General features: G+C 40.0%; 1 protein-coding gene across 2 annotated transcripts in view; it reads right to left on the bottom strand.

The window, feature by feature from the left end:
• The window catches only part of Eea1 (early endosome antigen 1), a 120,618-nt gene that overhangs the window by 73,211 nt on the left and 31,853 nt on the right, over positions 1-15,554 (bottom strand). The window contains exons 2-3 of one of the 2 annotated variants that reach the window (XM_021174057.3): positions 7,168-7,260; positions 2,890-3,015 (exon numbers count right to left, since the gene is read on the bottom strand). In XM_021174057.3, the coding sequence (XP_021029716.1) occupies positions 2,890-3,015; positions 7,168-7,260 (219 nt within the window). The remainder of the gene's footprint in view (positions 1-2,889; positions 3,016-7,167; positions 7,261-15,554) is intronic. The other variant, XM_029482447.2, reaches the window with a different exon arrangement.

The following is a 15,554-nucleotide window of genomic DNA, read 5'->3' as shown; positions in this document are numbered from 1 at the left end:
GACAGAAATAAAAGACAGACCCTCTGAGGAAATGCAGAAGCACTGACAAAGACATAGAAAGGGCTATGGAGAGAAGCACACTAGTGGAGGAAGCAGGGCTTTTAGTGTACTCTAGTGAAGGGCGGGGGCTCAGCAGGTGAATAAAGCCGTGATCCTGTGAAACTACTGAAATGAACAAAAAGTTAAAGTGGTAGTGCAAGTATCCTCTCTCTGGACACTGAGTTAACACTATTAGTAGCCAGATGGCATGGGTGAGGAACACTCATCTAGCATATGCAGAACACTCGGTTCAATCCCTGGCATCACACACAGACACACAGAAAGACAGAGAAGACAGAATAAGAATGAAAATGAATAATGCAGTTAGGCTCCAAATGCATTTAGGTTTTTAGTTTTGAACTCTAAAAGAACCTTTTATGATAATGTAGCTGGGATTACTCTTTCTTCAAAACTATCTACTGTCTACCACCATATTTCACACTGGATCTACTTTATGATTAAGTTAGCATGCTTATAGCCTGTCCAATAACTGTTATATGACACTGGCTTACATGTCTGAGGTATAATAGCACATAAATAACAATAATATTTAGCCTGTCATTTCTTATTTGTATCATAACTTCCACTGTTAGCTAGTAAGAAAATTATAGTGTTCCTTGAAAACTTAAATTCCAATTACATTATTTACCCTTTACAACTTCAGTTTTGTTGTTGTTGTTGCTTTGTGTTATTGTTGAGGCAAATTCTCACACTGTAGCTCAGGCTGGCATTAAACTCACAGTCAGCATCCTGAATGCTAGGATTACATGCGTGAACCACAGATGTTTGACTATTTACGAGCTGTGATGCTCACTACCGTGAGTCCCAGAAGAGTAGTGACGACCTGAAGCACGCCATCATTCACCTACAACTTCTGTTCCAGGCCAGTCCCTCGGAAACAAACTGATTCGTTCCTAAGAGAAATCCTTAGCAGCAATACTCCAAATTCATGAATTCTCCCTGTGATTTTATCTTGAATATTTAAATAAAATTTAAGGCATAGCTGCAAGAAAAATAAATCTTTGTAAATATATTTGCCCACTTTCTTAACTCGCATTAAATCTCTGCATGATGACTAACAGCATAAGCCTAAGTCCACAACTATCTTCTGCTCTTAATTCTAGTAACCTACTTTTTTACCTTGTTTTATATTTCAAATGTCATTAATATGATATATAGATAGAAATAAAGTAATAAAAAGGTTATTAAAACTACATACCCACTTTAAAATATAATTAGCATCTACTAATTGCCCATGAATGAACCAAAAATGAACCTGTTAGCTCACAGAGTTTGATATTAAATCTAAATACAAGAGACTATTTTTTTCTAATTTACACTCAAGGAACCAAGGTTGCTAGACAGATAAAACTGCAGAGAAATATTCACTAGCAAAAATGTGGTAAAAATAGACTTATTTAAGGTTAAAAGCAATAAATTCTTTGCTCAAGGGTTGTTCTCTGCAATCCTTCCTGGATCCAGTGCAGCTAAGACTTACCCTAACTTAAGGTACTCCTGTGGAACCAAGGGTCCTTTTAGTCGTAAGGAAAACTCTTATGTGGCAAGTGCCTACGATTGTCACTGTCACTTAAATACAAAGAAGAAAAACTGACTGGACAACAAAAAAACATACTAAACACATCTCTAAGACCTTTTTGCCTCCATCTTTGCTTGCCCTGCTTCAACTGGCTTAGCCAGTGTCACACTACTGCACAGTCTAGCTGTTCTTGTTAGATTACCCCACCAGAATTGGCCATCTGTCCTCTACACAGATAACATCTATCACAGAGACTTCCCAGTGTGCCTGCTTCATCTTCTCCCTCCTTTATAACTTAAACATCTGCTCTAGGTAAAGTATTTCATAAACACATCAAGTGAGTTTGCTGGGCTATTTTCTTATGTATGACTGCATCATAGAAAAATAGCAATACTTTTAGCATCTCACAGCACCAAGTTTCATTCTTTTATGTATTTTTAAAGAAATTTAAAAAGTTAGGATTTCCTGTTTTTATAAAAGCAAATTTTAAAAAGAAACACATTACAAAATCATTGGGAAAATTCTTTCCAGCCTAAGAATCATTTGCCCTAATATTCTGCCCACCCAGCCTTAGGTATGTACCAGCATGCCCTGCAGAGCAACAGTTCCCAACTTGTGGGTCACAACCCTCTTGGAGCCAAACAACCCTTTCACAGGGATTGCCTAAGACCATCAGAAAACACGGATATTTACATTGAGATTCGTAACTTAGTAGAATTGTAGTTATGAAGTAGCAGTGAAATAATCTTCGGTGGGTGGGGTCACCACAACATGAGGAGCTGTGTTAAAGAGTGGCAGCCCTGGGAAGGCTGAGAAGCACTGCCAGAGACAGGCTGCACAGTCCACATGGGTGCTGATGTGCATTCACCACCTCCAGTGGATCTGGAGAGCTACAGCAAAGATGGAAACAGTCTGAGAGTCAGGCTCTAACACTGTTAACATACAAAACCCTTCTGTGCAAGAATCATTTTCACCTGAATGCTTTAATAATTCATTAATAAAGCATAAATAGATAATCCTACAAATATTGAAATAACACTTTATATTTCAAATATCATGGCAAAGTGTATGTAAACATATTAAGGCACTTATATGTATTTACAAATCCATAAAGAGACAGCTGGAAACACTAGAAGAAACCAAGCAGACTACCCAAGAGCCTTTTTCTTTATTGATTCTTTCCTTTAAGCATGCATAATTAAAGCAATCCATACCCCTGACAGCATAGAAGGGAGCCAACACCAAGACGGGAAAACAAAGCTATTCTGAGCGACCCATAACCAAGCTTCCAAAACAAAATATAGAGGACCCACAGTCACACTGGAGTCACTAACAAGCTCCTGTCCTCGTGTCTCCTGCTCAGTGTGAACTTCCTGGTAATGTTCCGACAAGTCAATAGCAGATACACAGTTTTTCATACACAATGGGCAGATGAAACCCTGTGAAATAACAACTTTTAGTTTTTGTTTTAATAAAATGAAACATGAGCATACAAACATTTATAGGAAGAAATTAACCAATCTCCTTTTGGTATGGGTCAGGGAAATTTCAAGGTATATCTGGAAACGGTGAAAGGTATATGTAGTGGTGAATTTTTGCTATACCTCTTCGGCTCCCGGCAGATTGCACATGTACCCCTGCCCAGGAGCTATCTTTGGATCCGCCAATGAAAGACACATACATTAGCTTTTTGTTTTTTTGTTTTTGTTTTTGTTTTTGTTTTTCAAGTGTCTTGGCTACCTCAAAAGCTAGGCACTCCTAAACCTCCCCTGCTATCCCTGGCCCAATCTGGAAAGTGGTCAGTGGCCGCTTACCTGAAGTCTGACATGGCTGGCTAGCTTTATTTCCTGCCCCTCCAGTGTCCCACACTTCTACCCCAAGTCATGGTGGTTCTCTCCCATTCCCTTTCCTCTCTGCGTCCTTGCCCTGCCCTATGCCCAGCCACTGGCATCTTTATTGATCAATCAAAAACCAACTGAGGACAAGGACCTTTACTGTTTGGGCACACAGGTTCCTGATTGAATTAAAGCATTAGAACCAATCTCCAACAGGTATAACTGTTGCAGAACTTTAAAAATTAGTCCCCATCTTCACATAATAAACTTTCTTTGGTTTATTTGTTCGTATGGTAGCCGCTTTGGCTCAAATACTCTTTTTATGTACTTTAAACTATTTTTTATTTATGGTACTTTGTCCATAGTTATCTGAAATCCAGTATTGGCAAGTTAGATTTTATTTTAGATCAAAAAAATGTCTGACAGGTAAGACAGGTAACCTTTACGTGATATTATGTTCTCAACAAAAAACAGTCTTAATAAAAGTAATCTTTAGCCTTTACTATGTTCCACTCAGTGAAGATCACTCTTCCCATATCTGTAATCCCCAATACCTGATGCTTCTTTCTGATCCTCTGGCCACCATAGGCTCATAGATTTGAATGCTTAGCCATCAGGGAATGGCACTATTTGAGAAGGATTAGAATGATTAAGAGGTGTGGCCTTGTTGGATGAAGTGTGTCATTGGTGGTGGGCTGGGAGATTTCAAAAGCCCATGGCAGGCCCAGTCACTATGTCTTTGCCTATGGATCAGATTGCAGCTCTCAGCTACTGTTTCAGTGCCTGCCCGATGCTGCCATGGCCACTGTCATAATAATGGAAACTCAAACTGTTCTAAGAATTGCCTTGATCATGGTAATTTTCACAACACTAGGAAAGTAACTAAGACAAAAGAATTGTCTAAAAATGTCTACATTTTAAAAAGTGGGCTATTGAACTGATGTGTGGCTTGAGATCATGTCAGATAAGGACAGTGAAAGGATAAGAACATACAGGAGCTGGGAATATGATGAACAAAGTAGAGAAAACACAACCCTAGGAACTAAGGTTTAGAACTTAGGTTTTTTTAAAAAACAAATGTAGACTTGGATCCCTGGGACCTGATCAAAGTCGTAGTAGGTTACAGCGGGCAAGACTGAGAAGGGTATGTCTTGTCCTTGGTACCTTCCTGTTTCTCTGTCTCTGTCTCTTATTCTAAATGCCATGCAGTAATTGGCTTTCCTGAGTAACGCCCTCCGTGACACAATGTTATACCTTACACAAGCCCCAATAAAGGAGCTAGACAATCATGGAGTGAGACCACTAAAATATAAGTAAAATAAACCCTTCTTCTTTGTAGTGGTTTGAACAATAATGGCTCCCATAGGCTCATATATTTGGTCATCAGGGAATAGCAGCACTTGAGAGAAATGAGGAGGTATGGCCTTTAGCCTTGTTGAAGGAAGTATGTCATTAGGGGTGGGCTTTGAGGTTTCAAAGGCCAAAGCCAGGCCAGTGTTTCTCACTTATTGCTGCCTGTGGATCTGGATAGAGAATGCTTAGCTACCACATTTCCTGTATGCCATCATGCTCCCTGCCATGATGTTAATGAAGGAAGCCCCAATTAAAGGCAATACAACACTAAGACATCCCTCTTTTGTTAGTTTCAGGTGCTGAAAAGCTAACACAACGTGTAAAACACACAAAATGCCCAGTACAAAGGAGGCATTTATGAACACTTCCTAGTTATTTATTTACTCCTGCTGTGTGTGTGTGTGTGTGTGTGTGTGTGTGTGTGTGTGTGTGTGAGAGAGAGAGAGAGAGAGAGAGAGAGAGAGAGAGAGAGAGAACATGTGTGAAAGAAAGGGGGCATAAATATAAGTGGAAGGGTGCATGTGTGATACATGTGTGGGTGGTCCACATACATATATGTTTAAGTGCATGTCATGTTTTGTTTTGTTTGTTTGAGACAAGGTCTCTCACCAACCTAGACCACACCATGCAGACTCAGACAATGCTGTCTGTTTAGCATATTCCAGGGGTCTCTCTCTACCTCCCTAATGTTGGCATTACAAGCACATGTCATAACCATTTCATTTAACACTCTGGTGACAGAACTCAGCTCATCCTTCTAGAACTCACTAGCCTCCTAGCTTGTTGTCACCATGCCAGACATGCTCTTAGCTCAAACATTTCCAGTGTTCTATATCACTTGCCTCAGAAACTGCCTTGGCTCCTTTCTTCACCCTCTTCAATTCTAAGCTATGCCATCAACATCCTTTCCACTGGAAAAAAGTCTTCGGTGATAAGTACTGTCTTAGGGTTGCATTGCTGTGAAGAGACACCATGACTAAGGCAACTTTTATAATGACCAACATCTAATTAGGGCTGGCTTACAGGTTCAGAGATCCAGTCCATTATCATCATGGTGGGAAGTATGGGACTGTCCAGGCAGACATGGGGCTGGGAAAGAAGCTGAGAATTCTAGATCTTGATCCAAAAGAACCGGGAAGAAACTCTTCCACAAAGGGCAAAGCTTAAGCATAGGACCTCAAAGCCCACCCCGCCAGTGACACACTTTCCCCAACAAAGCCACACCTACCACAAAGCCACACCTCCTACTAGTGGTACCTCCCATGGGCCAAGCATACTCAAACCACCACAAATACCTACAACTACAGCTACATGAAGTTGTGCTACTCGCTCTTTCCTGCTGATTTCTCTCAGTAACACGCATATCTACCCTGGTACATTCTGAGAATGTTTTGTGTTTTGACTGCTTACATAGCAAATACAAGGCCAGCCAGGGGCAGAAAGTAAGATTTGTCTCCAACAAAAATGAATCAGTATTGTGAACATAGGTAAACATCCTCAAAAAAATTAACAAGTAAAACCTAGCAATTCATTAAAATAGTGGTAACAACACATCATTATCAAGTGAATTTGCCCTAAGAATACAAAGGTATAACAATATTGTTTTAAGTGCATGTAATTTATTACAGAACACAAGAGAAAAGTCATATCAACATGTCAATGCATGGAGAAAAAGCACTCAGCAATGGCAAGATCCATTTGAGGGGAAGAGGAGGGAGAGAGGAGGGAGCAGACAGCGAGGCAGCATATGCACTGTTGTTATATTTAGTACAACTGTGGACAGCAGGCTACTGCTATGTGCCTAGACTTAGAAGATTACCCTAACATTTAGTTAGGGTTTACCACTGAGTGACATAGACACAGGTTTTCTTTATGTCTTCTGTTTCTATAATGAACAAATACTTCTTAAAAATAAGTGTAGTAATATAATTTAAAAGGCTTTGTAATTGAAATTTTAAGCTTATTTACATTTCTACTATTTAACAAGTCCAAAGTAAAATCAGAAAATGCCAGAAAAATAATATAATAGTAATTAACAGTTTATAACAGTACATTCATACACAAAAGATTAATATATTCTTCATTAAATTGAGATGATGACAAAAAAGACAAACTGGTAGTATTAATTTTCAATCTTACAACCAAACATCAGGATACTGACGATCACTCTGTACATATAAGGATCACTAAAAGCATTTTCAATTCTTATTCTTTTTAAATAAAGCTTATAAATATAATACTTTATAACCTTTAATCCACTTTCATGAAACATATTTAATATGCTTTTATAAAGATAACTCAAAAATCACATTTTCCCTATGAGCATAATGTTTCCAAACATTACTATATTTGCTAATTTCCATTAAACCACAGTGAATTTTATTCTCTATTAAATTTTCATACCTCTGAAGAACTTTCATTATTGACATCCACCGTATTTATAGGAGTTGCTGACGAATCTAAATCAGAACCTTGAGAGCCAACTCGCCCAGGAGTCTGAAACAGAGAGGAAAGAAAAATCAAAGTTAATATATTAACATAATGTGTTAATATATTCATAAGCTGTACAACAACATAAACAATGTTACACAAGAAAAGTGTCTTCACAATAGCCAGTAGTACCAACAGTGACCCTTACGGGATACTGACAATCATTCTGTACTTATTAGGATCACTATAAGCATTTTCAATTCTTATTCTTTTTAAATAAAGCTTATAAATATAATAATACTTTATAACCTTTAATCCACTTTCATGAAACATATTTAATCACAATGGTATCTCTGAGACAGGTAAAACATTTTGTCCCTATAGAGAAAACATTTAAAGCAGCTAAATGACTTGTTTATGACATAATGTTAACAGCCACCACCAAAATAACAACAACAACAACAAAAAACCAAGGAAATAAAGAAACATAAAAAGCAAAACAGATGCAGAACTAAAATGCTGATCTTCTGATTGCTCTTACATTGTTGTTTCCTGCATGAACTGGAAAGTACAGGAGTGGAGGAAAATGTGACCCACATCATCTAGTCACCCACTATATTCATCTACTATTCAGGCCAAAGGTAGATGCCTCTGACACGTGCTATGATACCACAAAGCACACACTTCATAATTCCAGCAGCATTTACCCTCTAACATTGTTATCTATTAATACCTACTTGTAAATAGATTTAAAATCTAGTAAAACACTTTAAAACAAGATTCAAAGCACAAGACCTACTTGATAATTGCATATATATATATATATATATATATATATATATATATATATATATATATATATACATGCTTCCCACTTTACCCAAGCCTAAAAGAAGGCACAGAGGCTAAGAATCCTGCCAACGTCAGATGACTAATAAATAGAGGGAAAGGTTTTAATTGGAACCATGAGGCTCTGAATCACTGATTAATATTGCTTCTTTCTTAGAAACCTCTATGGAAATGTACAAGTACCCAAGATTAACTACATGTTTGCTTCAACACACAAAAATAAAAATATTATACTTAAAATAAGACAAACCAAATAGTCCACATTTCTTTTTATTTCCTTTCTTGTCTATTGTACATGACCAGTATATATTTGACCTAAATACCAAATCAGAAGTGAACTCCTGTCAACCTGAAAATTAAATGAGATAGCATAAGATAGCAGGTATGGTGGCACATAACTAAAATCACAGCACACAAGAGGCTGAGGCAGGATTACTGCAACTTACAGGTCAGCCTCAGTTACATTTTCAGATTCCCTCTCCATGAGTGTGCATGTGTGTGTATGTGTGTACATATATATAAATATATATTCTTATTTTATAAATATGCTTATTGATATGCATTATAATTATATAAGATCTACATAACAATGTTAAAAATATTTCAAAATCCAAATAATGATTACTATAGCAAGACACAATTGCAAGGGTTTTAGGTTTTAGCTTTTCTCAACTTTTGTTTTTGCTATTGTTTCTCACAATTCTAATCATACTTACTTTTATATTTAAGAATATTTATACTGCTGTACAGGTCAGAGTGGGGACCACGGGAGCAGACGGCTTCTGGGACAGGCGGGAGCCACAGAGCTGCTGAGGCAGCACCCTTTAGGGGCCGCAGACATCCGTCACCCTCCCAGTCGGAGGACAGTGACCTGCCCTGCAGGGAGCGCCATCTTGGCTCCGGGACTCCGCCGAACTTAGTCTGTACAGGTCAGAGTAGGGACCACAGAGGCAGACAGCTTCTGGGACAGGCGGGAGCCACAGAGCCGCTGAGGCAGCACCCTTTTGGGGCCGCAGACTTCCGGCACCCTCCCAGCCGGAGGACAGAGACCTGCCCTGCAGAGAGCACCATCTTGGCTCCGGGACTCCGCCGAACTTAGTCTACAGGTTAGAGTGAGGACCACAGAGGCAGACGGCTTCTGGGACAGGCGGGAGCCACAGAGCCGCTGAGGCAGCACCCTTTTGGGGCCGCAGACATCCGGCACCCTCCCAGTCGGAGGACAGTGACCTGCCCTGCAGGGAGCGCCATCTTGGCTCCAGGACTCCGCCGAGCTTAGTCTGTACAGGTCAGAGTGAGGACCACGGGGGCAGACGGCTTCTGGGACGGGCGGGACCACAGAGCTGCTGAGGCAGCACCCTTTAGGGGCCGCAGACATCCAGCACCCTCCCAGTCGGAGGACAGTGACCTGCCCTGCAGGGAGCACCATCTTGGCTCCGGGACTCCGCCGAACTTAGTCTGTACAGGTTAGAGTGAGGACCACAGAGGCAGACAGCTTCTGGGACAGGCGGGAGCCACAGAGCTCCTGAGGCAGCACCCTTTTGGGGCCACAGACATCCAGCACCCTCCTAGCTGGAAGACAGTGGTCTGCCCTGCACAGGAGCCCTCTGCCTCAGGAGCAGGGAGCACATCTTGGATCCAGGACTCCACTGAACTTAGGAACTTAGTCTGCACAGCTGAGAGTGTGCACCACAGAAGCCTACAGCTTCTGTGACCTGCCAAAGCAACACAGCATCTGGGAAAGGTCCTGTTTTCCGCCTTCTTCTTCGGCCAGGAGGAGGTCCAAATGCCAGATATCTGTACACCTTCCCTTTAAGAGGAAAGCTTGTCAGCAGGGAGTGCTCTAACCACTGAAACTCAGAGGAGAGAGCCTGTCTCCCAGGTCTGCTGACAGAGGATACTCAGAATCACCAGAAGAACAACCTCTGAACAGAGACAACTATAACAACTCCAGAGATTACCAGATGGCGAGAGGTAAAGGTAAGAATCTTACTAACAGAAACCAAGACCACTCACCATCATCAGGACCCAGCACTCCCACTTCGCCCAGTCCAGGGCACCCCAACACACCTGAAAAACTAGACCTGGATTTAAAAGCATATCTCATGATGATGGTAGAGGACATCAAGAAGGACTTTAAAGAACTACAGGAGAACATGGCTAAAGAGTTACAAGTCCTTAAAGAAAAACAGGAAAACACAACCAAACTGGTAGAAGTCCTTAAAGAGAAACAGGAAAACACATCCAATCAGATGATGGAAATGAACAAAACCATACTAGACCTAAAAAGGGAAGTAAACACAATAAAGAAAACCCAAAATGAGGCAACACTGGAGATAGAAACCCTAGGAAAGAAGTCTGGAACCATAGATGCAAGCATCAGCAACAGAATACAAGAGATGGAAGAGAGAATCTCAGGTGCAGAAGATTCCATAGAGAACATGGGCACAACAATCAAGGAAAATGGAAAATGCAAAAAGATCCTAACTCAAAACATCCAGGAAATACAGGACACAATGAGAAGACCAAACCTACGGATAATAGGAGTGGATGAGAATGAAGATTTTCAACTCAAAGGACCAGCAAACATCTTCAACAAAATTATAGAAGAAAACTTCCCAAATCTAAAGAAAGAGATGCCCATGAACATACAAGAAGCCTACAGAACTCCAAATAGGCTGGACCAGAAAAGAAATACCTCCCGACACATAATAATCAGAACAACAAATGCACTAAATAAAGATAGAATACTAAAAGCAGTAAGAGAAAAAGGCCAAGTAACATATAAAGGCAAGCCTATCAAAATTACACCAGATTTTTCACCAGAGACTATGAAAGCCAGAAGATCCTGCACAGATGTTATACAGACACTAAAAGAACACAAATTCCAGCCCAGGCTACTATACCCAGCCAAACTCTCAATTAACATAGATGGAGAAACCAAAGTATTCCACGACAAAACCAAATTCACACATTATCTCTCCACGAATCCAGCCCTTCAAAGGATAATAACAGAAAAAAAACAATACAAGGACAGGAACCACGCCCTAGAAACAACAAGAAGGTAATCCCTCAACAAACCTAAAAGAAGACAGCCACAAGAACAGAATGCCAACTTTAACAACAAAAATAACAGGAAACAACAATTACTTTTCCTTAATATCTCTTAATATCAATGGACTCAACTCCCCGATAAAAAGACATAGACTAACAAACTGGCTACACAAACAAGACCCAACATTTTGCTGCTTACAAGAAACTCATCTCAGAGAAAAAGATAGACACTACCTCAGAATGAAAGGCTGGAAAACAATTTTCCAAGCAAATGGTCTGAAGAAACAAGCTGGAGTAGCCATTCTAATATCAGATAAGATTGACTTCCAACCCAAAGTCATCAAAAAAGACAGGGAGGGGCACTTCATACTCATCAAAGGTAAAATCCTCCAAGAGGAACTATCAATCCTGAATATCTATGCTCCAAATACAAAGGCAGCCTCATTCATTAAAGAAACTTTAGTAAATCTCAAAGCACACATTGCACCTCATACAATAATAGTGGGAGACTTCAACACACCACTTTCACCAATGGACAGATCATGGAAACAGAAACTAAACAGGGACACAGTGAAACTAACAGAAGTTATGGATCAAATGGATCTGGCAGATATCTACAGAACATTTTACCCTAAAACAAAAGGATACACCTTCTTCTCAGCACCTCATGGTACCTTCTCCAAAATTGACCACGTAATTGGGCACAAAACAGGACTCAACAGATACAAAAACATTGAAATTGTCCCATGCATCCTATCAGATCACCATGGACTAAAGCTGATCTTCAATAACAAAATAAATAATAGAAAGCCAACCTTCACGTGGAAACTGAACAACACTCTTCTCAATGATACCTTGGTCAAGGAAGGAATAAAGAAAGAAATTAAGGACTTTTTAGAGTTCAATGAAAATGAAGCCACAACATACCCAAACTTATGGGACGCAATGAAAGCATTTCTAAGAGGAAAACTCATAGCTCTGAGTGCCTCCAAAAGGAAACTAGAGAGAGCACACATTAGCAGCTTGACAACACACCTAAAAGCACTAGAACAAAAGGAAGCAAATTCACCCAAGAGGAGTAGACGGCAGGAAATAATCAAACTCAGGGGTGAAATCAACCAAGTGGAAACAAGAAAAACTATTCAAAGAATCAACCAATCAAGGAGCTGGTTCTTTGAGAAAATCAACAAGATAGATAAACCCTTAGCCAGACTCACTAGAGGGCACAGGGAAAGCATCCTAATTAACAAAATCAGAAATGAAAAAGGAGACATAACAACAGATCCTGAAGACATCCAAAACACCATCAGATCCTTCTACCAAAGGCTATACTCAACAAAACTGGAGAACCTGGATGAAATGGAGAAGTTCCTAGACAGATACCAGGTACCAAAGTTGAATCAAGATCAGGTTAATGATCTAAACAGCCCTATATCCCCCAAAGAAATAGAAGCAGTCATTAATAGTCTCCCAACCAAAAAAAGCCCAGGACCAGATGGGTTTAGTGCAGAGTTCTATCAGACCTTCAAAGAAGATCTAATCCCAGTTCTTCACAAACTATTCCACAAAATAGAAACAGAAGGTATTCTACCCAACTCATTCTATGAAGCCACAATTACTCTGATACCTAAACCACAAAAAGACCCAACAAAGATAGAAAACTTCAGACCAATATCCCTTATGAATATTGATGCAAAAATCCTCAATAAAATTCTTGCTAACCGAATCCAAGAACACATCAAAACAATCATCCATCCTGACCAAGTAGGTTTCATCCCAGGGATGCAGGGATGGTTCAATATACGGAAATCCATCAACGTAATCCAGTATATAAACAAACTCAAAGACAAAAACCACATGGTCATCTCGTTAGATGCGGAAAAAGCATTTGACAAGATCCAACACCCATTCATGATAAAAGTCTTGGAAAGATCAGGAATTCAAGGCCCATACCTAAACATGATAAAAGCAATCTACAGCAAACCAGTAGCCAACATCAAAGTAAATGGTGAGAAGCTTGAAGCAATCCCTCTAAAATCAGGGACTAGACAAGGCTGTCCACTTTCTCCATACCTATTCAACATTGTACTTGAAGTCCTAGCCAGAGCAATTCGACAACAAAAGGAGATCAAAGGGATACAAATTGGAAAAGATGAAGTCAAAATATCACTCTTTGCAGATGATATGATAGTATATATAAGTGACCCTAAAAATTCCACCAGAGAACTCCTAAGCCTGATAAACAGCTTCGGTGAAGTAGCTGGATATAAAATTAACTCAAACAAATCAATGGCCTTTCTCTACACAAAGAATAAACAGGCTGAGAAAGAAATTAGGGAAACAACACCCTTCTCAATAGTCACAAATAATATAAAATATCTTGGCGTGACTCTAACTAAGGAAGTGAAAGATGTGTATGATAAAAACTTCAAGTCTCTGAAGAAAGAAATTATAGAAGATCTCAGAAGATGGAAAGATCTCCCATGCTCATGGATTGGCAGGATCAACATTGTAAAAATGGCTATCTTGCCAAAAGCAATCTACAGATTCAATGCAATCCCCATCAAAATTCCAACTCAATTCTTCAACGAATTAGAAAGTGCAATCTGCAAATTCATCTGGAATAACAAAAAACCTAGGATAGCAAAAACTCTTCTCAAGGATAAAAGAACCTCTGGTGGAATCACCATGCCGGACCTAAAGCTCTACTACAGAGCAATTGTGATAAAAACTGCATGGTACTGGTATAGTGACAGACAAATAGACCAATGGAATAGAATTGAAGACCCAGAAATGAACCCACACACCTATGGTCACTTGATCTTCGACAAGGGAGCTAAAAACATCCAGTGGAAGAAAGACAGCATTTTCAACAAATGGTGCTGGCACAACTGGTTGTTAACATGTAGAAGAATGCGAATCGATCCATTCCTATCTCCTTGTACTAAGGTCAAGTCTAAGTGGATCAAGGAACTTCACATAAAACCAGAGACACTGAAACTTATAGAGGAGAAAGTGGGGAAAAGCCTTGAAGATATGGGCACAGGGGAAAAATTCCTGAATAGAACAGTAATGGCTTGTGCTGTAAGATCGAGAATTGACAAGTGGGACCTCATGAAACTACAAAGCTTCTGCAAGGCTAAAGACACCATCAATAAGACAAAAAAACCACCAACAGATTGGGAAAGGATCTTCACCTATCCTAAATCAGATAAGGGACTAATATCCAATATATATAAAGAACTCAAGAAGGTGGACTCCAGAAAGTCAAATAACCCCATTAAAAAATGGGGCTCAGAACTGAACAAAGAATTCTCACCTGAGGAATACCGAATGGCAGAGAAACACCTGAAAAAATGTTCAACATCCTTAATCATCAGGGAAATGCAAATCAAAACAACCCTGAGATTCCACCTCACACCAGTCAGAATGGCTAAGATCAAAAATTCAGGTGACAGCAGTTGCTGGCGAGGATGTGGAGAAAGAGGAACACTCCTCCATTGTTGGTGGGATTGCAAGCTTGTACAACCACTCTGGAAATCAGTCTGGCGGTTCCTCAGAAAATTGGACATAGTACTACCGGAGGATCCAGCAATACCTCTCCTGGGCATATATCCAGAAGATGTCCCAACCGGTAAAAAGGACACATGTTCCACTATGTTCATAGCAGCCCTATTTATAATAGCCAGAAGCTGGAAAGAACCCAGATGTCCCTCAACAGAGGAATGGATACAGAAATTATGGTACATTTACACAATGGAGTACTACTCAGCTATTAAAAAGAATGAATTTATGAAATTCCTAGCCAAATGGATGGACCTGGAGGGCATCATCTTGAGTGAAGTAACACAATCACAAAAGAACTCACACAATATGTATTCACTGATAAGTGGATATTAGCCCAAAACTTAGGATACCCAAGATTTAAGATACAATTTGCTAAACGCATGAAACTCAAGAAGAATGAAGACCAAAGTGTGGACACTGTGCACCTTCTTAGAATTGGGAACAAAACACCCAGGGAAGGAGTTACAGAGACAAAGTTCGTAGCGGTGATGAAAGGATGGACCATTTAGAGACTGCCGTATCCAGGGATCCATCCCATAATCAACTTCTAAACGCTGACACCATTGCATACACTAGCAAGATTTTGCTGAAAGGACCCAAATATAACTGTCTCTTGTGAGACGATGCTGGGGCCTAGCAAACACAGGAGTGGATGTTCACAGTCAGCTATTGGATGTATCACAGGGCTCCCAATGGAGAAGCTAGAGAAAGTACCCAAGGAGCTAAGGGGATCTGCAACCCTATTGTTGGAACAACATGATGTACTAACCAGAACCCCGGAGCTCTTGTCTCTAGCTGCATATGTATCGAAAGATGGCCTAGTCAGCCATCAATGGAAAGAGAGGCCCATTGGACTCGCAAACTTTATATGCCCCAATATAGGGGAATGCCAG

The sequence above is a fragment of the Mus caroli genome, unplaced genomic scaffold (assembly GCF_978045245.1).
Source record: "Mus caroli unplaced genomic scaffold, Mus_caroli_1 scaffold_9, whole genome shotgun sequence".
NCBI lineage: Eukaryota > Metazoa > Chordata > Mammalia > Rodentia > Muridae > Mus > Mus caroli.
This window is presented reverse-complemented; position numbering and strand designations above follow the sequence as displayed.